Source organism: Alternaria viburni (genome assembly GCF_023758015.1).
Source record: "Alternaria viburni strain BMP 2772 chromosome Unknown scaffold_33, whole genome shotgun sequence".
Lineage (NCBI taxonomy): Eukaryota > Fungi > Ascomycota > Dothideomycetes > Pleosporales > Pleosporaceae > Alternaria > Alternaria viburni.
In genome coordinates this window covers 201,694-222,262 of record NW_026055802.1, presented here as the reverse complement: position 1 = coordinate 222,262, position 20,569 = coordinate 201,694, and the positions used below count along the sequence as shown (strand labels likewise).

Here is a 20,569-nt window from a genome sequence, read left to right as displayed (position 1 = left end):
CGTATTTCCCCCCCTTCTATCTTACTGTACCCAGTGTAATCCTTCACTCCATCGCCGCTGTGTCTGTTATTGCTGTTGTTCTGGCCGTTGCGTTACTCTCGGTTGCGCGTCCCTCGTTTTGCATCTGCATCCGCATCGCCCGTTCGCTTCTGCAGTGACATCCATTCGCTCCACCTAGCTGATTGTCATTCCGGCTGTTTGTGCCACACGCAAATCAGCGTCCTCCGCAGCCTACGCCTCCTCACCAGGGCCCTTGCCACCCGCTCACCCTCGAACGTGCATCCTGCGTACCGGCACATATAGTATCCGGCTGTTAACCCGTCTCTCCCTCGTCGCTCGTCGAATAGAACCGGGTCAAGGGTGCCGACCTTGTTCCTGAACTGCGACGTCATTTTGACCATTTACCCGCTGGCTTCCTTCCACCTGACGAGACCCGAGGAACCCTTTGCGAACACGACTCGTTTACGTTTGACGGCCCTTTTTTACCCCACGACGTGCACGCGACCACCTGGGCGCACGTGTTTGGTAGCGATAATAAGCAATGGAGCAAGTCCGACCACAACCCGCGACGAGGCCCGAGGGTCGCCGCATGTCGATATTCACGGAGGTGGGGCTGGTGGATGAGAATAAGATGATGGAGGAGAGGAGCCCGGTGCCGACACATGGAGAGAGTTTGAGGAGGTTAAGACCCGCGAAGATGCTGAGGTTTAGGAGCCGGAACGATATCTTCAGCGCGGAGGGAGAGAGGCTGGCTGACGACGAAGACGATTGGGAATCGGTTTGCGACGAGGACGAGGCGAACGAGAACGTGTCGCGCATGACTACCACATCGCAATCCTTCTTACCAACGAAGCTTTACCGGTTCGGCCTCCTCAGTGTCCTACTGGCATTGATGCTACCGATCATCCAACTCAATCCCCTCAAACACGTCGGCGTACGGGGTGGCGCGATCCCGGCGAACTTGATCCAGGCAAATGCAGAACGCTCGATGCTCGTCAGACGAGAAGACAGTCCGACCGATGCGTGTAGACGATGGAGTGGACAAAGCGCCATCGTCAACGGAACACTGTACATGTACGGATTCCGCAGAACCACCGACGGCCAACAGAAAGAGGACACATGGAGTACGATACAAGACGCAGTCATCTCTGCGCATTCAATGCTAACATGATACAGACAACGACTTCCTTACCCTCGATCTCACCGAATCCTGGCAAGTCGCCTCACCCGCTCTGACCGGTCTCCCCAAGCCCACAGGCCCACCAGCTGTTTCGCTCGGTCAGCTCTGGGCATCGCACGATTCGTTATGGCTCTACGGTGGTCAGTTCTCCGACAGCCCACAGGCCGACCCTTCAAACAACTCAGTCTGGGAATACAACATTGGAGGCACGCAGTGGATCGAACACGCCGATCCTAAGACCTCGGCTGGTGGAGAAGAGGCAGAGGATGCTGGACAGTCTGTACAACGCGTCGCCGAAGGTGCGGGTCTTACCGTTCCCACGCTCGGCAGGGGCTTTTACTTCGCTGGCCATTTGGACTTCCTCACGACGGAAGGCTGGAGCATTCAGACCCCGCGACTGTATCTGAAGAGCTTGCTCGAGTTTACGTTCCCGGGCCAGAGCAACAATGCTGTGGAGTCTCTCGGAGATGGCAAGACCGCTGGTTCGGACGGTGTCTGGCGCAACATCACATATGGCGGACTACAGAACACGGCTTCGTTCCCTGAGCGCGCGGATAGTTCGCTTGTTTACGTCCCTGGCTTTGGAAAAGAAGGTCTCTTGATTGGGCTGACTGGTGGTGACAATGCTACTTTCGTAAGTTGGATTGCATTAGGATGTGATAGCGGATGCTAACAGAATCTAGACCCAGATGAACACTATCGACGTTTACGACATTGAGACATCGACATGGTACAAGCAGAGTACTTCTGGCAAGACACCAAAGTACCGAGTCAACCCATGTACAGTTGTAGGAGCTGCTGCAGAGTGAGTACACCCTACTTTGATTACCACTCACAATCCTTACTAACAATGTCTAGCGGCTCATCGTACAACATCTACATGTTCGCCGGTCAAGATCTCAATGAACCAGGCAAGCTTGACACCCAAACGCAGCGCGACGACATGTGGATCCTTTCCGTTCCGTCGTTCTCCTGGATCGAAGTCGAACAAGGCACCGACAAGGCCAGCATACCTCCTCCACGTGCCGGCCATCTATGCCAAGTCTGGGACCACCAGATGATCGTCCTAGGCGGCTACAACACCGACCTCGGCTGCGACGCGCCCGGCATCTACGTCTTCAACATGAGCAGCCTAGGCTGGAGCGACCAGTTCACCGCCGTAACAGGCAAAAACGCGCTCCAAGGCTACAACTCCAAAGACAAAGGCAGCACCGGCAACCCCCTCGCCCAACAAATCAACCAGCGCGGATTCGGCGTCGAAGCCGGCATCGAAGGCTCGTACGGCTACGCCGTCCCCGAAGCCGTCCAAAGCGTAATCGGCGGCGCAGCAACCGGAGGCGCCACCCTCACCGCCCCCGTCCAAACACCCACCCAAGGCCCCCTCGCAACCGGCAAACCCCAAACCTACACCATGACGGGCCCCGATGGCGCCACGATAACCAACGTCGTCAACGGAAACCCGCAGGGTGCCTCATCCGGCGACAGCGGCCCCAACATCGCCGCCATCGTCGCCGGCGTAATCGCAGGCGTCTTCTTCATCATCGCCGCTTACTTCGCCTTCTGCGCCTGGATCTACCGCCGCCAAGTCCAGATCTGGAAGTCGCACGCTGCGGCTGTGCAGACGCGTGCGAATGCGGAGAAACAGGGCACTTTTACTAGTAGCTCGGGCAAGAACAGCAGCGAGCGGCCGCCTGGTACGCTGGGTGGTAGTAGTCATGGGGGTGTTGCCGCCGGTAGCTTTGATATTACGAGGAGGGGGAGCGATGCCGTGCCTATGCCTACGACGGCGTATGGCGGGCCTGGAGAGGGGGATCGCTGGGGCAGGAGGAATAGTGAGGGGAGTGTTGTGGATGGGTTGTTGGATGGTCAAGAGCCGAGCTTTTGGGGCGCGAGGGGTGTGCTTTTGAATCCGAGGAGGAGTTTGAGGGTTATTAATAGGGATTGATGACTGCATCTCGATCTCAGAGCACAGTGGTGGCATATGATCTTCTTTTTACGATTCCCCTGATTGGTCATATATAAGGAAATATTTGGGTTGTATAATGATGGATGGGATAGGGCAGGCATACATGGCTGATTGGGATAGTAATAATGACATAGGATAATGATCGTCTATACTTATCCCCTCTCTTCTTCAACCCCCCAGCCAAGCCAAGGTAGCCAACGAAAAGAAAAAGAACCCACACACCGACACACGTCGAGGATCCCACCGCTCCCCCAACCGCCCCCGTCAAGGAAAGCCCCACCTCCATCAAGGTTATCTCGGAATCAGCCTCGGCGCCCACCTAAACCGTCTCAAGCCATCAGATTAAACTACACCAGTACATCTGTTTGCGTGTAGCTATCGAAAGGATGGCATGGGATGGGGTTTTGGAGGGTCGAAAACCTCCGGCGAGGTCTGTCAGGTAGGTATGCTGGTCTGCATGCAGACTGGGTGGGTGGGGGAGGCGGAGGGGAGGTGGACGGGAGGAGGTGGAGGTTATGTCTATCGCTTGAAGGGGGGAAGAGGCGTGAAGTATCGTTAGTTGAAGAGAGTAGTAAGAAGCTGAAGAGGCGTGTTTCCACCCAGTTTGTCCATGGTTTGCTGATACTGTAGTCAACTCACTCTACATCACGCCAAACAATCCCTTCTTCAGCACCCCAGACAAGCCGCGGAAGCCAACGAAAAGAACCCATATATCCACACACGTTGGGGGTCCCACCACTCCCCCAACCGCTCCCGCTAAGAAGCCCCCACTCGAAATCAGACTCCCACGCGCTCGTCAGACAGACGATCTGTATCATCATTGGAAAGCTTCGCCGGTCGTAGACTTTCCTGGTGACACGTGATAATCTGTCGGATCAAACGCGTATGGAGTTCCGTCTCGAGGGACTGGTCTGTTGCAGACGCCAGTTTGATGAGGGGAAGAGAAGGGAAGGAAAGGGCGAGAGGGGAGGAGAAGGGAAGGAAAGGGCGAGAGGGGAGGAATATATATAGGGGAGAGGAGAGGAGGGGGAAGGGGATTGTAGGGCTGTTGCCTAGTGTGTTTACAGTGAAGGCGGTGGTGTGGAGGCGCTGATGCCTGGTGTTTGTACAGTGAAGTTGGTGGGGTAAAGGCGCTGGAAGTTTGGGATAGTGAAAGGTTGAAAGCAGCTTTCGACTGGATTTGTCTTGCTTCCTGAGTGCATGCGCATCTCAGGCTACATGACGAGGCTCAGACCACATCGATGACAATATCTCTTCTTCAGCCCCCCAGACAAGCGAAAGGCAACCAACGAAAAGATATATGTATGTTGAGGGTCCCACCGCTCCCCCAACCGCTCCCGTTAAGAAGCCCCAACGTCCAGATAGAGCCTTATCTCAGTCTTCTTGTTCTGACGCATCCTACCCATGAGTGGCGTTGGAAACCACCATGGATAGGTGCGCAGAGCTCTTGACCACACGATACTGCGTCCTAGTGTGTTTTGAACAATCGGACTGAGAAGGGGCCCCTCTCGAGGTTACTGGTCTGGTGCAGACCCCTTCGACCTGGGCGCCCAGGTAAAACAATTCTCTCTTTGGAGAATTCATCGTGAACTCCGCGATGCCTTTCTCAGAGGGCTATCGCGTTCGGTGTGGTTCCTCTCTGGGAATCACCACGGACTGCTGGGCTCTTCTTTGAGAAACTGTGTTATGTTAGCTGGCGACCTTGTGTCTCAAGCGGAGAAGGAGAAAGAAGGGGAATGGATAGAGAACGGGAGAGAGAACATACCTTGCAGTCGTGTCAGCAGCTCCTTCCGCTCTGCCAACCAGCCCGGTCAAGAGCTGCCCACTATGAACCATCCCTCCTCCTCACCGTGTACGCCTGTTTTGGCTTCTTACGGGTTTAATCATAGCGCTGGCATGATACACACCCCAATCTGTGGCTGTTCCTCTGATCTTCTGATCAAAGGGTCTTTGCCACGACGCCGGATCTCGTATGCGATGAATCTTCTTTTATCATCCATAGGTCCTGCGCAATGTCAGCTCTCATATCTCTCGGGGGAAAAGAGGAGGGAAGGGAGACAAGTCATACCTCACTCCCCAGTGTTGAACAGCCCCACCGCTCTGCCAACCGGCTCTTTCAAGAGCCTCCCGCTACAGGCCCTTCCTACCGTGTAAACCCTTTGGGAGACCCACGGTCCAGGTTATAGCGCTGGTGTGATGCACACCCCAGAGATGTGTGTTGATGATGGTAGTTGATGTGAGGGGAGGGAAGAGGGAGGTGCGGTAGGGGCAGATATATATGAAATGTGTTTGCTAGGAAGAAAGATCTCGTGCGCTTGACTGTTGGGCGGATGATGCAGATTGTGATTGTTAGCTGTTTTCTTTCGCGCTTTGATGTCAGGCGCGAGTGTGATGGGAGAACCGACGAGACATGTGGAGAGAAGATTGGAAAGTGAAAGTTTGGTATAGCGAGGATTGAATTTACGCCTAGATGTCTCTGAGTACGACAAGAATAGTAGAATACGTGACAGACAATGCCAGCATCGCGCGTCCACTGGCTGCGATGATGTATGTCTCGCGCCGTTCGACCGGAGGATCAAGCTTTCTGCATGTGAAACCACATTGCTCCTTCTGCACATGTAAGGCTCCTTCCGTTCGTTCTCTTCATCCGTGCGAACCAAACACCATCTTCCTGATTAACTTGGCACTTCACACCCCTCACATGACGTTCTTCAGTCAATGGCTTTCAGACGAGGTGCGCGGTTGTTCGGCGCCGATCAGCCTCGGCATATGGACAGCCGAACGCTGGACCGACGTAGGCCCAGCACCAGCTCTCCGGAGCACTGGAGCTTGCACATGCGAAACCCAAATCCGCTCTCGCCCACATCAGCCACGCATTTTCGCTCTTCATCGCATTGTGGGAGCAGTCGCGTAGGTGTGCTCTTTCCCCAGACGGCTTCTTTGGTCCTCGTATCTGCTTCTGCTGCCTCTATACGGATTACACACGCGCCTGTCCATCCCACGCGACCCCACTACAGCTCCCACCATGTCAAACACGGCGGATTCGGTCATTGAGAAGCTGCCCAACACGGCGGAGCTAAAAGAAGATGTCAAGGCGGCATCCAAATCCTCGCTGCAGTCGCTGCGGGCGCTGTTAGCGGGAGGTGTGGGTGGAGTGTTTGCTGTCGTGGTCGGCCATCCCTTTGATCTGGTCAAGGTGCGCATGCAGACGGCAGAGAAGGGCGTCTACAGCGGGGCTATGGACGTGGTGCGGAAAACCATCGCAAAGGAAGGACTGGCTAGGGGGCTGTATGCAGGTGTTTCTGCACCGCTTGTTGGTGTAACACCCATGTGTGAGTACAGGAGGACCAGTATATGAATAACCTAGGCTGACATTGACAGTCGCGGTGTCCTTCTGGGGCTATGATCTCGGCAAGCAACTCGTGTCCAGCGTATCCAAGGTCGAGAACAACCAGTTCAGCGTCGCACAAGTCTCCGCCGCCGGTTTCTTCAGCGCCATCCCCATGACCATCATCACTGCACCCTTTGAGCGCGTAAAGGTGCTGCTGCAGATTCAGGGACAAAAGAACCTGGCGCCTGGCGAGAAGCCAAAATACGCTGGTGGCATGGATGTGGTGAAGCAGCTATACAAGGAGGGCGGCATCAAGTCAGTATACCGCGGCTCGGCCATGACACTGGCGCGTGACGGCCCTGGATCAGCCCTCTACTTCGCAACATACGAGACCGTCAAGCGCAGCCTCACCCCCAAAGACCCCGTCACTGGCCAGCCGGGGTCGCTGAGTATGGGCGCCGTCATGGTTGCTGGTGGTGCTGCCGGTATCGCCATGTGGATACCCGTCTTCCCAGTCGACACCATCAAGTCGCGGTTGCAAAGTGCCGAAGGCCGACCAACGATCAGCGGAACCATCAAGGGCATCCACGCGAGCGGTGGTCTCAAGGCTTTCTTCCCTGGTATTGGCCCAGCCATGGCACGAGCAGTGCCTGCCAATGCAGCCACCTTTGCCGGTGTAGAGCTTGCGCAAAAGGCGATGACGAAGATGTTCGACCGTGACGGCGAGTAAGGGACTCGCCAAAGTCCTCATACAGTTTTCGGATTCGCTTTTCTTTCATACTCCATGTCTATCTCATGTTGATCACGAACGATTTGGTGGCATTGCATATGGCGTTGTTAGTTTTCGCCTCCGCGCTTAGATATAGAGCAAGGGGCTTTCTGGGCGAACTCCACCCTTCGTCCCACTCGCCAATAGATACTGTTCTCACATACCTACCTTCCCTACGTCCAAAGTACCGGTTTTGGGCGGCCAAGTGGTCTGTGCAAGTCAGGGCCCATCGGAATGCGGTTGCATCCGCAGTCCACTCTTCCCGCCCAACCAAAAGCCGGCCAAGATGACAAAAGCCTTGCGATCGCTACCGCCGTCATGGAGCTGGTAAGGCGCCGGATGTAGACATGCAGTACCAGGTGCATACCGCCTTTGTTTGCTATACAATCCTCCGCTAGTCGCCACCACCCCCCGCGCCAATATGCCTTGCTTCGCCTTTGTCCTCGTCTATATCTCCCGTATTCGTACTGTATGTGTTTCAGGGATTATCGTGTCGATACTATTAAGAGGTGGACGGGATGTCCTGATGACGTGTGGAGATTGGCTTACCTCGGTGATGAATCGAGGTGTTGAGAGATATGACAATGGAGGCTGCGCGAACCCGGACACCAGAGATCTCGAGATCTGTTGCGCCAAAGTTCTCCCCACTTAACCAGCACCCTGTGTCTTCTACCGCTGAATCAGACAAGGCTCATCCCATCTTCCTCGAACACCCCTTCGAAAGACTGTCTCCTACATTGGCAGCATATCCGCGCGTTGTCGAAGCTTTACAAAGGAGACGAATATCAGTTTATCCAGACGTTAGCGAAACGATGCAGAAAGCGCTAGGTCACCGTGCCGACTTCTTCGACGATTTCTCTTCGGAATCAGAATGGGAGGACAGGATGAGCAAAACGATACAGAGTCCAATTGAAAGCCAAGGGCCGGGTCTGAGAGACATTCCGTACGACATCCAAGCCGACACTGAGAATGCGCAGCGCGGAAGGAACAGGCAACGCAGTACCATCACCTCGCTGCCCAGACTCGCAGATCTTGCAGATGTCTCTGGTTCTGGAACTGATGATAGCGGAACTGGCGATGAGCGAGCTTCTGGTCGAGGAACCAATCACGCGCGAAAGATGTCTCTGACACGTCTGAACAAGGATAATGTGCGCTTGGTGGATAACAGATCCATCAGATCCAGTATCGACTCGCCGAGGCTGTCGTTACGCAGCAACTTGTCCTTGCCCAACTCTCCTCTCATGGCATCAGCAAATTCAGCACCGTTCTCTACATCAGGACCTCTAGAGGATACACTCACCGCTCTACCGCAAAGCCCGACGTTTCGCAGAGAACACAGAAGGACCGCGTCATCAAACAGCACATCCGACAGCGTCCTCGCAGACTCCATCATAAACGCCCACGTCATGACCATGCGCGCCCTCGAAGCCTTGAGTTCAGACCCGCGGAGTATAGACCCTCGAGTCAGTAGCGAAATAGCAAACGCAGCAGGACGCACATACCTGCACTCCGCCTCCACAACCTCCTGGCCAAAATCCACCTCCTTTTCCGCGAACCGACACGTCACCCTATCCCCCTTATCAACCAGCGGTGAAGACCAAGACGACAGAGCCAGCCGCCACCGCACCGCGCAAATCTACTCCCCAGCCATCAAATCACCCAACCCCTTCTCCTCCGTCCCCAACACCGCAACCACCAACACAGGTCATGACCTCCTCATCCCGAAGCCTAGCTATATCCCGCAAAAACATGCCAGTATCCTAGACTCCCATCTCTCCGCCCTCAACTTCTCGCTCTCGAACCGCACGACGGAGGATTACACGAGGTTGAACTCGTGCTGTACGAGTGCGTTTCCGTTTGGTGATGAGCCGAAGAGTCCGTATGATGATCGGAAGGGGAAGGAGGTTCTGGGGCTTATGACGGGGAATGCGAATGGGGATGAGCATGATATGAGGAGTCGGAGGGAGAGGAATGAGAGTGCGCAGGGGGTTGTGAGGGGTAGTGCTGAGGAGAGGGGGCGGGGAGGTGGAGGTGAGAGGGGAGCGGTGAGTATGGATGACGATGGTGTTGTTGTGATGGTTGGGTTGAGGAGGTGGACGTGGGGTATGGGGAGGGGGAGATGTGCATGCGCGTGTGGTAACGCGGATGAGGAGCAGGGAGGTTTGTCGGGAAGAGAAGAGAAGATGGCTAGAGTGGTCATTCCAACGTACGCCTCGTCTTGGACGCCGAAACACAGTTATACCAAGAGTAGTATCAGTAACTGCAATAGCGAAAAGAGGATGGATCACAGCCCCAAGATGAAAAGGAAAGAGCGCTCCGCCGACTTCGACGACGAGGCTTTCGCTTTGGCGCTGAGGGCTGCGAATTGCGAGTTAGCGGGTAATTGGTTCCGGAGGACGTTTAGCGCGAGGACGCTGAGTGGGATACATGTTGAGAGAAGGAGTACATGGGATCATGGCACCGGCAACGGTAACACGAAGGAAGACCGCGATGTTCATCCTGCGCTTCGCTCTCCACAGGGCAGACTTCCTGCAACTCCCTCCGAGGACGACCTAATGGCTTTGTACAAAACACCCCAAACCGGACGTAAGAACTACACGTGGATATCCTGGGCCCGACGAAACACCTCTCCCTCCCCCTCCCCGCATCCCCATCCCTCTCCACCAACGCTCCACCTCACATACACCCTCTCCCGCCCGCGAATCCTCCTCGTCATGGGCATCCTCCTGCTCATCAGCCTCCTCGCAGCCGCAGCATGGATTCTAGTCGGTGCCGGCGAGGGGAAATTGACACGGAAGGAGTTTAGCCAAAGGGTGGGATCTGGGATGGCGATTGCGGGGTTTGTGCTGAGTGTTGAGGCGTGGGGGTTTGGGGGGTGGGTTGCTTTTTCTTGATCTTAAGGGGTGAGGGGGGACGGGATGGGTGTGAAGAGGGGGGAATAGAGTGTGGGACTTCGAAGCTGAGTTTAAAATTAGGTATGAAACAGTCTGTTGTGGGGAAATACGAAAAGTATCATCTCTTTGGAATGACCGGGCTATTATGTATCGATGGGGTATCTTTAGGTATCCTTAGGTCCCCTATGCCTACCCTGCTTACCCTGCGTCCATTTCGCGATACTTACAGACTTGTCACTACCCTTCTCCTCCTCACCCCTCTTCATCGGCTGCCCAGCACAAGTATCCTTACAGATCCTGATAAAAGTAGTAGCGGGGTCCGAAATGAATCCATTGATTGTGCTATACAGAATGCAGTTCGAGGACTTGAAGGCAAACGCTGAGCAATTATTCAACGCATCACACCGTTGACGGCAAACGTCTGCGTTCGGGATACCGCCAAGGGCTAGGATGACTTGGGAGCCGGCGGCGGGGATGTTCCCGCAGCGGACAAAGTAGTTGTCTTTGCATTGGGAGTTGTTGGCGGAGCAGGCGTTGGAAAGTGGAGTGGTGAATTGTGGGCAGTTGGGGTATTTGACACAGGATACTGTTGGTGCGGCGGGGGCGCAGACGGAGGGAGTCGGAGTTGGGGTCGTGGTGGAAGTGGAAGTGGATGTTGCTAGTGTTGTAGGCGCGGCGGTGGTTGCTGGCGCGCTAGTGCCACAATCGCGGTTGTAGTATGTGAGACCAGATCCTGGCCTAGGGTCGACGTTCGTGGCGGTGATGGGTATGCGGGCTAGATAGCATGTGTTTGAATAAACGATGAAGCTACCGCATTCAATCTCTGCGCGACAATTTGATAGACAGTCCTCGTTGGTTGTGAATGGCGAGGCTTTTATGACCTGGAGGTTGATGTTGTCGATTCCTTCCACGCCACAGAGCTCAGTAGCAGTCGGAGAAACAGAGGTTGTTGATGACGAGGTCGTAGATGTTGCTAGTGTTGCAGGCAGCGTGGTAGTTACCGAGGCGCTGATCCCGCACTCGCGGTTGTAAAATGTCAGAGGGGATCCTGGCCCAAGGTCGATGTTTGTACTGGTGATAGGCGACTCATTGAGATAGCACCCGCTCTCAGAGATGATTACACTGCCGCATCTACTCTCAGCCCGGCAGTTGGCCAGGCAATCCTCGATAGTTGTGAAAGGGCTGCTTGTGAAGGTGGAAGGTTGTTCTTTAATGTAGCCTTTTGTGCCGCAGAACTCCGCGGTAGATGGGGAGGGTATGGGTGTTGACGTGATCGTGGAGGTTGCTGTCGCGGGAGTTACTGAAATGTCGGAAGACTCGCTGGATGAAATCGAGATGGAGGTAGATGTCGATGAGCCGCTGGAAGATGACGAGCTTGAGGAAGTACTAGTGGTCGTTTCACCTGTAGATGTCGAAAGTGCAGCTGGACCAGAAGAAGAAGCGCTGATAGAGCTGGAAACGAACGAGCTTGAAGCGGTGCTGGTGGTACTTTCGCTGGTCGACGTGGAAAGCAGAGTCGAACTAGAGGACGAAGCGCTGCTGGAGCTGGAGCTGGACGAGCTGGAAGCCGAAGACCTAGCAGAAGACACAACTCCAACATCGCACTTCCCAAATCCACCCTGACAGCCCTTTCCACAGTATGCGCTTCCGCTACCACAGTACGAGTACTGCGAGCAGCAGTCGCCATACTTGCCACCTGAGCAGGTCATTCCCGCTGGCGAGGCTCCATACGAGTTTCCACAGCGAGCGTTGGTCGTGACCTTTACCTTCGCGTCAGTAGCAGAAGGTGCTGTCGATGAAGCTGTTCGGGTCGAGATAGAAGTACTGCTACGGCTAGATGTTGTCGAGGTACGCGCTGGTGCGACGACGCCGTTGCAAGTACCGAACGATGACTGGCAACCAGTTCCGCAGTAGTCTTTCGTCTTTCCACTGCACAAAACATTAGTCGATCGTCTGCGAGACCGAGCCTAGGTGCCATACCAATAACCGTATGGCGAGCAGCAGTCACCCCACTTTGAACCTTTGCAGGTCATACCACCGGGCAAGGCGTTGTACGCGTTTCCGCAGCGCGCATTCGTTGATACCTTGCCAGTTGCAAGCGTTATCGCTGCTGAAAGGGAGAGAAGAAATGTCCAGCGCATTGTGACTGGTATTAGTGATTAAGGATTATGCTGTATACGAAAGAGCGTCAGATTGACGACGAGCGAAAGAATGACTGTTGGTGAGGTGCTCGTAGAGAGTGAGACGAGTAACCCAACAAAAGTTGGGTATCGTACAGGTAAAGACCAATCCTTTGAGTTAGCGGGTATGTGCTCACAACATAGCAATAATAATCTAGGACGAGGAGCCGAAGTGGCTTGACCGCGTACCTGCATGGAGTTCACGATAGCCTCACGCAGGCGTTCCCGAAAAGCCACAAGCACACGCATCGGGATGGCTTCTCAGGTAAACATCGACTAGGCAGTCGCAAACATCAGCCCATAAACAGAAACTAAAAGAGGTCGGGAAGAAAAGGAAGTTGCGCGCGATGAAGTTAGTGATGGTGAGCCAGTAGCGCAGCGGGTGATTGGCGCGACCCCTGGAAAGCACGTGTGGACGCGTTCTGGACGCAAGCCACAAACCTTGGAAGGCACGAGGCTGCACCACGACTCACGATACTCTTTGCGATCGGCCGCCCCGGGTGCGGAGGCGTCTCGGAGATTTAAGTGAACAGCGCCAGGGCTTAAAGGCTTAAAAGAATGCATGGTCTGCGTTATCATCTTCCGAAGACGCTTTTGTATTATTTATTTTCTACTATACTCTCAAATCCGTCTCAGCCCTCCACAATAACCGGAGATCACCAATACGTTGCCGTGTTGATGGACTGCCCATGGAAATGTCACAGAAGAGTCTTTAAAGTGGCGATGCAAAAATTTGATTTCTCAAATTTCTGCATCACCACTTAAAGTCCCCCAGCCTTCCAAGTCCTCCCACCTTCCTCCGCAGTCCAACACCCAACAACCAACACAGCAGGCAGGCAGGCAATCATCATCACCTCCCCATCCTCTTCCTCTTGAACGGTCCCCGTTATGCTATAACAAACGATCGTCCAAGAGGAAGAGGATGACACGGCGCTGATGACTACCTGACTGCCAATGCAGCCTACACCTCTTCCTCATTCTTCTCTCAATTGGCGATGTAAGCGTACATTGTACGTATCCAACAGGATGATACCTACAATGAGGGTTTACATCGCCAATTGCGAGAAGGATGTTGTTGCTGCTTGCGCATCAACGTCGATATTGCGCTGCGCTCTGCTCTTGATTAGCGATTCGGAAGTGGCATTTCGTGTATTCAACAGGAATACCAAAAATGCCCGCACCAAATCGCTAATTACAAGAAGGATGTTCTCGTTGGTTGGGGATCTACATAGATATTGCGCTGTACTCTTCTTATAATTAGCGATGCAAGTGTAGCATTCCTTACTCCTGTTGAATAAGGAAATGCTACATTTGCATCGCCAGTTACGAGAAGGACGTTGTTGCTGCTTGGGAATCTATGCGAGATATCGCGGTATACCAGAAGGGGTGTGAGGAGGACTGCGCGGTGACCACAACCCGACTTTTCTCCCTTGTTCATTCCACAGCGCTGTTCGTAGAGTTTATGACAGATCCTCTCATCCACTTCCACCCTTTCCCAGCCTCGCCCAGGGATCCTCGACAAAGCTCGGTAGGAAGTATGCCGTATCTCCATTCTCCATTCTCACGCCGTGACGCAGCGCATTCAGTTCAGCCTTGGAGATTGCTGGACCGCCGAACGATACCATCTCTGCCGCGGTTGGGTCGCCCGACACGGCAAGGTTTGATGTGCTCTCGGTGGCAGCCGGCTTCTCGGGTAGGTTCTGACCGCGAGCTAGAAAAGCAGCCAGACCGGAGTCGGCGGGTTGGCTCTTCTTTGCTTTACCCGGCGCGTTGTGGTGGGGTTGCGGCGTTGAATTCGTGATGTCGGATATAGCGTCGGATGCAGCGTCGTCGAGGTTGATCTCGTCTTCGTTGGCGACTTTCTTCGATCTAACACCCAGTTTGGTGGAGTTGGCGCCGCTCGCATCAGGGCCAGCTTTTGGCGAGGCGGTGTGGTCGTATTTGCGTTTCTTCGTCCCGCCGAAGGAGGCGAAGCCCATGGCCGCTGCGATCTCGTCGTTTTCGTCGTCGTCCATGGTGGAGGACTGGTCGCGAGAGTTGAAGTATTCGTCGTGACAGCCGGAGTGGAACTCAACGTAGGACCACGGCGCCAGCGCCAAAGGTATCGAGGTCATGAGCTTGCGCACGGATTTTTAACAGACGTCGGCACCTCGGGGCTTGGCAACTGCCTCCAACGCCAGCGACCCACATCCATCAGCACGCTACTCCAACGCTACAACGGAGATCCACACTCCGAGCCATTTCGTCACTACCATTCTACGCTGCATACGCGTGTGTATCGATCGTGCAATGGCTTCCGGAAGAACTACCACACCTCGCTCAATCGCACAGCGACGATCTCCACTCCGATGGAGAAGGTAGCATCGTCGGGGTGTTCTTGCTCCGCATATGATGTCAACCGGCACTTGAGGACGTAGTATGCATAGTCGGACCGCGGCTTCGGGATAGGCGGATGGATATATAAGCTTTGATGTGAGCCTGCGGTAATGGCTTGTTAAGCCATATTCTTATCTTTGGATTGTCGAGATGAAAGTCGCGACTCAGGTGTTGTTCGCCTCGTTGGCTGCGGGCTCTGTGCTGCCGAGAGGGGGTGGGAGTCACAATGGGAGTGCGATTGCGGACGACGACTTTGTCTATGTGGATGGGCTAAGGCTGTATAATGGCGATGGATTGTACTATCTTACTGGTAAGGATATCCTTTTCTCCCCTAGAAGTTGTGGGCTGACATATTCAAGGCATCAACTACTGGGCTTGCATGAATCTTGCCGCAGGTCCAGAAGCTGGCGGCAACTACTCGCGTTTGGTTACAGAGCTCGATCAGATGGCTGCAAAAGGCATAAACCACCTCCGTATCATGGCTGCTTCGGAAGGGGCACCAACACCGCAGCCTTTCAGGATGAGCCCAGCACTCATGGAGTCGCCTGGCCAGTACAACCAGGACGTCTTTGAAGGACTTGATATCTGTCTTGCTGAAATGTCGAAACGCGGCATGCGCGCCACCATGACGCTCAACAACGAGTGGCAGTGGAGCGGTGGATTTGCCCAGTACGTATCATGGGCAAACAACAACACCGCGATCCCGTATCCGTCAAGCTGGAACCAGACTGCACCACCCCAGCGCGAGACACCCGGTACCGGATGGGGAAACTACACTGTCGAAGGCATCAACGCAGCTCCATACGACGAGTTCACTTCCTTTGCCAACCTCATCTACAACAACACGCAGGCCGAGCAATGGTACAAAGACCACATCAAGACCGTCATGAGTCGCCGCAACACCATAACAGGCCGCCTCTACACCGAAGACCCAACAATCATGACCTGGCAACTCGCCAACGAGCCCCAACCCTCCGACCAACTCGGCTACACAGGCCCCTACAACATCTTCCTCGAGCCGAACCCCAACGACCTGCTCTTCCCCTGGGTCGACCGCATCTCCGCCTACATCCGGTCGCTCGCCCCCAAGCAGCTCATCAGCGTCGGTCTGGAAAGCAAGCAAGGCGAATACTACTTCAAGCGCGTGCACAACTTCTCCACCGTCGACTACGCGACAACCCACTGCTGGGTCCAGAACTGGGGCGTGTATGACATGTACAACGCCAGCGACGCGAATCTAGTCGCGGCCCAAGACTTTGCGCGCGACTTTATGAAGAACAGCAGTCAATGGGCTATCGATATTGGTAAACCAGTTTTCTTGGAGGAATTCGGCATGGCAAGAGATAACTGGGTGAACGAAGACAAGGAATACCCGTACCTCAGTGACGCGAGCACGACGCACAAGGACGCCTATTTCACAACGATTATCGGAGCGGTTATGGATGAGTTCAGGAATGGGGGTGCGTATATTGGGACGAGTCCGTGGGCGTATGGCGGGATTTGGAGGCCGGAGACGCAGAAGGCGAATGCGTTTGGGATGGTTTGGGCGGGGGATCCGCCGCATGAGAGTCCGGGGTGGTATGATCTTTATGATGAGGATTATGCGATGGAGATTGTGCATGCGCAGCAGAAGATGATAAGCTTGTGGATTGAGAAGCAGGGGAGGAATGAGACGGGGTATTAGTTGGGGTAGGGAGATCAATGCTCTTCACGCTGGCCGTTTCGCAGATTGTGGTTTTGTATAGCTGGTTAATCTTGCTTCCACTGCGGATCAAGATGAGCTTATTGACTACCGCGTTCCTATCATTCATCTTGAGATATCAAATGTACTCTTCGACCTGACCTATCATACGACCCCCACCCCTCACAAAAACCTCGACGGACTACTCTTCTTCAACACCAACGGATGCCGATGCACACTGGGCATGAGTCCCAACCCAATCGCCCTCCGAATCGCCTTAGCAACCTTCCTCTGATTCTTCGGCCTAAGCCCCGTATCCTTGCTATGCTTCACCCTCCCCATCTCCGTCATATACTCAGACATCATCGTAAAGTTCTTATACTCCAATATCGGATTTATGCCCAGCACATCAAACGCGTCCTGCTGCGGCTTCTTGCGCCCGTACTTCCACTTCTTTTGCTCGGTGCCGGAGAGGTCGTGGGGGGCGTACACGTCGCCGGGTTGCCATTTTCGGTAGATTTGCCGTTGGTATTGGGCCGCGCGGTCGGATTCGAGGACTTCGCGGGGCATGTTGGCGGAGAGGCCCATGGTTGAGGCCATGCCTGTGAGGGAGGGGCCGGTGCGCGGGCGCGTGGTGTTTGTGTTTGGAGGTGGGCGGGCGGCCGCGGTGCTGCTGGCGAGGATGTCGAGGATGCCGTCTTGCGGGCCTGGGGGTGGTCAGAGGTTGTTCGAGATGGGGTATGTATGGGAGAGGAATTGGGCGCACCTTGCTTATGGGACCCGGTGGAGAAGTAGCGCATGCATGTCGTGCTTATGGACGGCAGCGGCCGCAGTGGTAACCGTGTTATTGACATGTTGGCGGGTGTGGTGGTGTTGGCGTCGTCGTCGCTGCCGTCGTGACTTTTCGAGATGCGGCCTCGGCGGTCGGAAGTTGACTTTCTTAGCGCAATTGGATTTCACAGCAGGCAAGAGCTCCCGCAATTGCTCCCCTCACTCCCCGTCGCCGCCACTGGATTCCGCTTCCATCCCGTCCTTTTCGTGTATATACCGTTTGGGCGCCTTCCTCCACCCCATGGACGCCTTCTTCGCCTAGATACCCTTCCCCCCGTGCGCCAATTGCACGCCAAACCTACGTCACCACACTTTTGTCCTGCGCTTAGCGAACGTCGCCGCCGCCATGCCCTCGCACTTGACCCGCATCGTCTTCCGCAACATCATCGCCAACGAGCCTCTGCTGTACCGAGGATGCCGCTACCGAGCCGTCCGACCCCGCGTCATCACCCAACATGGCGCCCGATTACTTCCCCAGACGCAACGGCGGACTTTCTTTGGGGAGCTGTTCAAGCAAAAGCGGAAGCTCAAGCCTGCAGAGGCGCCACCGGGTCTGAATACAATGGCTGAGGTGTCATATAAGCGGGCGAATGACCTCAGGCCGCCGGCACCGAAGGATGTTGCAGATGCGATTAAGGAATTCTTTGCGCAAAGAAAAGGGACGTTTGAGGACTGGCATGTGGGGACCGCGATTGAAGCTCTGAATTATCTGCTGGAGAATCCGAGAGAAGACGGGAAGCCATGGCTATATCGGCAAGACCTGGACAATATCTTGGAGAAACTGCTGGACACGACGAAGCGACCGGAAATTTTAGGGAAAGCGCACATGGTCTTTGGGCGGCTCGTGGTCGATGAGTTGGCAAAATCCGAGGAGCAAGAGCCAGAGAAGGCTGGGGAGAAGAAGACGAAGGAATTGAAGGTCCCTTTCAAGATGTACATCGACTCGAGGCGTGTCCAAGTTCTATCCGCGTTCGGTGCGGCTACTCAGGCAAGGGACATCGCGATTAGTGCGTTCAAATACGACAAGACAGCTAATGCCTTGATACGTGGCGCCGTGGTCTCTAGCTGGAACACGGTGCTTGGAGGAATCATCCGGGAGAACAGCCTGACCGAGGTCTCGAAAACGGTGGATGCTTTCACAGACGCCTCAGTTCCATTGACCAGGCCTGCGCAAAACAAACTAGTAGCATTCTACGCTGAGCGTGCAGACCTGGAAAAAGCCAAATCTTGGTACTCGCAACCCGTGCACACCAAAGTCGGCCACCAGGTTACCCAGCCGTCGGGCGGCACCAGCTCTGCTTTGCTGAAAGCCTGCGCCGCAGCAGGCGATCTTACCTACGGTCAACAGGTGGTAGCGAACATGCTCAAGGTTGAAATGCCCTCGAAACCTGAGTGGGATGCCATTTTTCTCTGGTCTGCTGCTATCGGCAAGGGCCCTGATGAGATCGCTCGGATGATCAACGTGCTGATCCGCAGAAATGACGAGGCACGGCAAAAGGACCCAAAAGTTCTTGTAATCCGCCCAGACACCGAAACCATCAATGCGTTAGTAGAGCATTGCATGTCTAAGCAAGACCCCTACCTGGCGGAGCGCTATATTGTACTGGGAGAGAAGTTTGGCATTCATCCCGACGAGACGACCTATACGATGCAGATGCAATACCGCATCTCCGTTGGCGACCTCGATGGAGCTAGATCTGCCTACTTCAACCTGCAGGGTAGCTTTTCTGGGGACGAGCGCAGTGTTGCAGTCGTCAACGAGCTGATCCAAGCCCTCTGCGTATCCAAACAGCATCATTTCGATGAGCTGATGGCCATGGTGGACGATCTGCACGAGCGCAAGGCCAGCTTCGCACCGGAAACAGTTGCAGCGCTAACGCTGTTGCACCTTCGGAGGGGCGAGATCCACGACGCCATGGATCTTCTCCAGGTGCACGCTCATCAATACTCCCCAGAACAGCGGACAATCATCCAGAAGGCGCTTTCCATGTTCATCCTGGATGGTGAGACTAGCACCGCAGATGCTTGGGATGGCTACCAAATCTTACGCAACGTGTTTGTCGAAACGCCCAGAGAAGACCGGATACCAATCATGAACGGCTTCTTCGCCAGGAATCGTTCCGACATGGCCTGCCACGTCTTTTTCCACATGCGCAACCACGTCAGCCCCACTCACACAGCAACAAGAGACGTCTACGTCGCAGCCTTCACTGGCTTCGCTCGCTGCCAAGATGCCGAGTCCCTCGAACTAGCGCACAACCAACTCAAACTCGACCTAAACGTAGAAATGGACACCAAACTCCGCAACTCACTCATGCTCGCATACGCTGCCACAGGCGAGAACCGCAAAGCCCTCTCCTTCTGGCGCGAGATTTGCGATTCAAAAGAAGGTCCCACATACAACAGTCTCGCCATCGCCTTCCGATCAAGCGAAGGCATGCACTTTGGCTCCGAACACGCAAAGTCCATCTGGAAGCGCTTGAAAGACCAGGACGTCGAGATTGACAAGAACATCTGGACAGCGTATATGTGCGCTGTTGCGCGGAATCATAATCACGATGAGGCGTTGGCGCTGGTGGAGTCTGTGGAGGAGGAGTATGGGTTTACTCCTGATTTGCAGATGTATGTTCCGTTTCCCTTCTGATTCCATGGTATTGATTTCAAGGTATTGAGTATGCTAATGATGATGTAGTCTAGGTAGCTGGTTCAACTGCACGGCTAATATTGAGAGGCAAACTCGCGTCGAGGCTTGGATCAAGCAGCATTATCCCAAGGTGTGGGCTGAGATGGAGGCGCTGGGGCATTGGGTCACGATGGATGGGTTTGGGTATCGCCAGTATAACATTAATCGCGATCTTGACCCGTAGAGCGGTGCGGAATGGAGGAAGATGATAAACACGCCAGGACTTGAGCATCAACATTGCGGGTAGTATGAGATTACGGTCAACCGCCGCATTCCACTCGCGAGACGTCGGACTGTGCGCATTGCGCCAATTTACACACCCAAGGTCCCTCGCGAAAAGATCTCAGGTTTGAGCGCGATGCTCAGAAGACCATGCGCTTCACATCCTGATAGCAAAACGTCCATATTCGGCCAAGCACACATCGTTTTCGTCTTCGTTCGTCAGGGTCTCGCTTCTCTTACTTTTTACTCGCTGGCGCTCTGTTTGTTGCCCACCAGGCCTCGGCGGCGTTCGACGAGCGCTTTTCCACCGCTTCTCCTACTATTGGCAAAATCTCCCACCCGTCACCTGCTGTCTCACTCCCGCTCACCCCTCACTGACTGGGTATCCGTTTGTCGCCCGCCTGGCCTTTGCGCGCCTCCCCACCGCTCTCTTACTAGAGACAAAATCCCCCCACC

At 54.7% G+C, this 20,569-nt stretch overlaps 8 protein-coding genes across 8 annotated transcripts; 6 read left to right on the top strand and 2 right to left on the bottom strand.

Moving 5' to 3' along the window:
* Positions 1-541: 541 nt before the first annotated feature.
* Positions 542-3,125, top strand: J4E79_010805 (uncharacterized protein; the record flags this gene model as incomplete). The annotated part of the gene is made up of 4 exons (XM_049359638.1): positions 542-1,124; positions 1,177-1,814; positions 1,864-1,985; positions 2,039-3,125. 4 exons carry the CDS (start codon positions 542-544, stop codon positions 3,123-3,125), a joined length of 2,430 nt encoding a protein of 809 aa, XP_049205940.1.
* Positions 3,126-6,171: 3,046 nt separating this feature from the next.
* On the top strand, positions 6,172-7,207 carry J4E79_010804 (uncharacterized protein; the record flags this gene model as incomplete). The annotated part of the gene is made up of 2 exons (XM_049359637.1): positions 6,172-6,478; positions 6,528-7,207. 2 exons carry the CDS (start codon positions 6,172-6,174, stop codon positions 7,205-7,207), a joined length of 987 nt encoding a protein of 328 aa, XP_049205939.1.
* A 623-nt stretch (positions 7,208-7,830) lies between these two features.
* Positions 7,831-10,140, top strand: J4E79_010803 (uncharacterized protein; the record flags this gene model as incomplete). Its single annotated transcript, XM_049359636.1, has 1 exon — positions 7,831-10,140. The coding sequence occupies one exon, from the start codon at positions 7,831-7,833 to the stop codon at positions 10,138-10,140; it is 2,310 nt and encodes a 769-aa protein (XP_049205938.1).
* A 1,305-nt stretch (positions 10,141-11,445) lies between these two features.
* J4E79_010802 (uncharacterized protein) lies at positions 11,446-12,054 on the top strand (the record flags this gene model as incomplete). The annotated part of the gene is made up of 2 exons (XM_049359635.1): positions 11,446-11,625; positions 11,779-12,054. 2 exons carry the CDS (start codon positions 11,446-11,448, stop codon positions 12,052-12,054), a joined length of 456 nt encoding a protein of 151 aa, XP_049205937.1.
* A 1,741-nt stretch (positions 12,055-13,795) lies between these two features.
* On the bottom strand, positions 13,796-14,335 carry J4E79_010801 (uncharacterized protein; the record flags this gene model as incomplete). Its single annotated transcript, XM_049359634.1, has 1 exon — positions 13,796-14,335. One exon carries the CDS (start codon positions 14,333-14,335, stop codon positions 13,796-13,798), a length of 540 nt encoding a protein of 179 aa, XP_049205936.1.
* Positions 14,336-14,846: 511 nt separating this feature from the next.
* On the top strand, positions 14,847-16,380 carry J4E79_010800 (uncharacterized protein; the record flags this gene model as incomplete). The annotated part of the gene is made up of 2 exons (XM_049359633.1): positions 14,847-15,006; positions 15,056-16,380. 2 exons carry the CDS (start codon positions 14,847-14,849, stop codon positions 16,378-16,380), a joined length of 1,485 nt encoding a protein of 494 aa, XP_049205935.1.
* A 180-nt stretch (positions 16,381-16,560) lies between these two features.
* Positions 16,561-17,231, bottom strand: J4E79_010799 (uncharacterized protein; the record flags this gene model as incomplete). Its single annotated transcript, XM_049359632.1, has 2 exons — positions 16,561-17,084; positions 17,144-17,231. 2 exons carry the CDS (start codon positions 17,229-17,231, stop codon positions 16,561-16,563), a joined length of 612 nt encoding a protein of 203 aa, XP_049205934.1.
* A 323-nt stretch (positions 17,232-17,554) lies between these two features.
* J4E79_010798 (uncharacterized protein) lies at positions 17,555-20,075 on the top strand (the record flags this gene model as incomplete). Its single annotated transcript, XM_049359631.1, has 2 exons — positions 17,555-19,830; positions 19,901-20,075. 2 exons carry the CDS (start codon positions 17,555-17,557, stop codon positions 20,073-20,075), a joined length of 2,451 nt encoding a protein of 816 aa, XP_049205933.1.
* Positions 20,076-20,569: the final 494 nt, after the last annotated feature.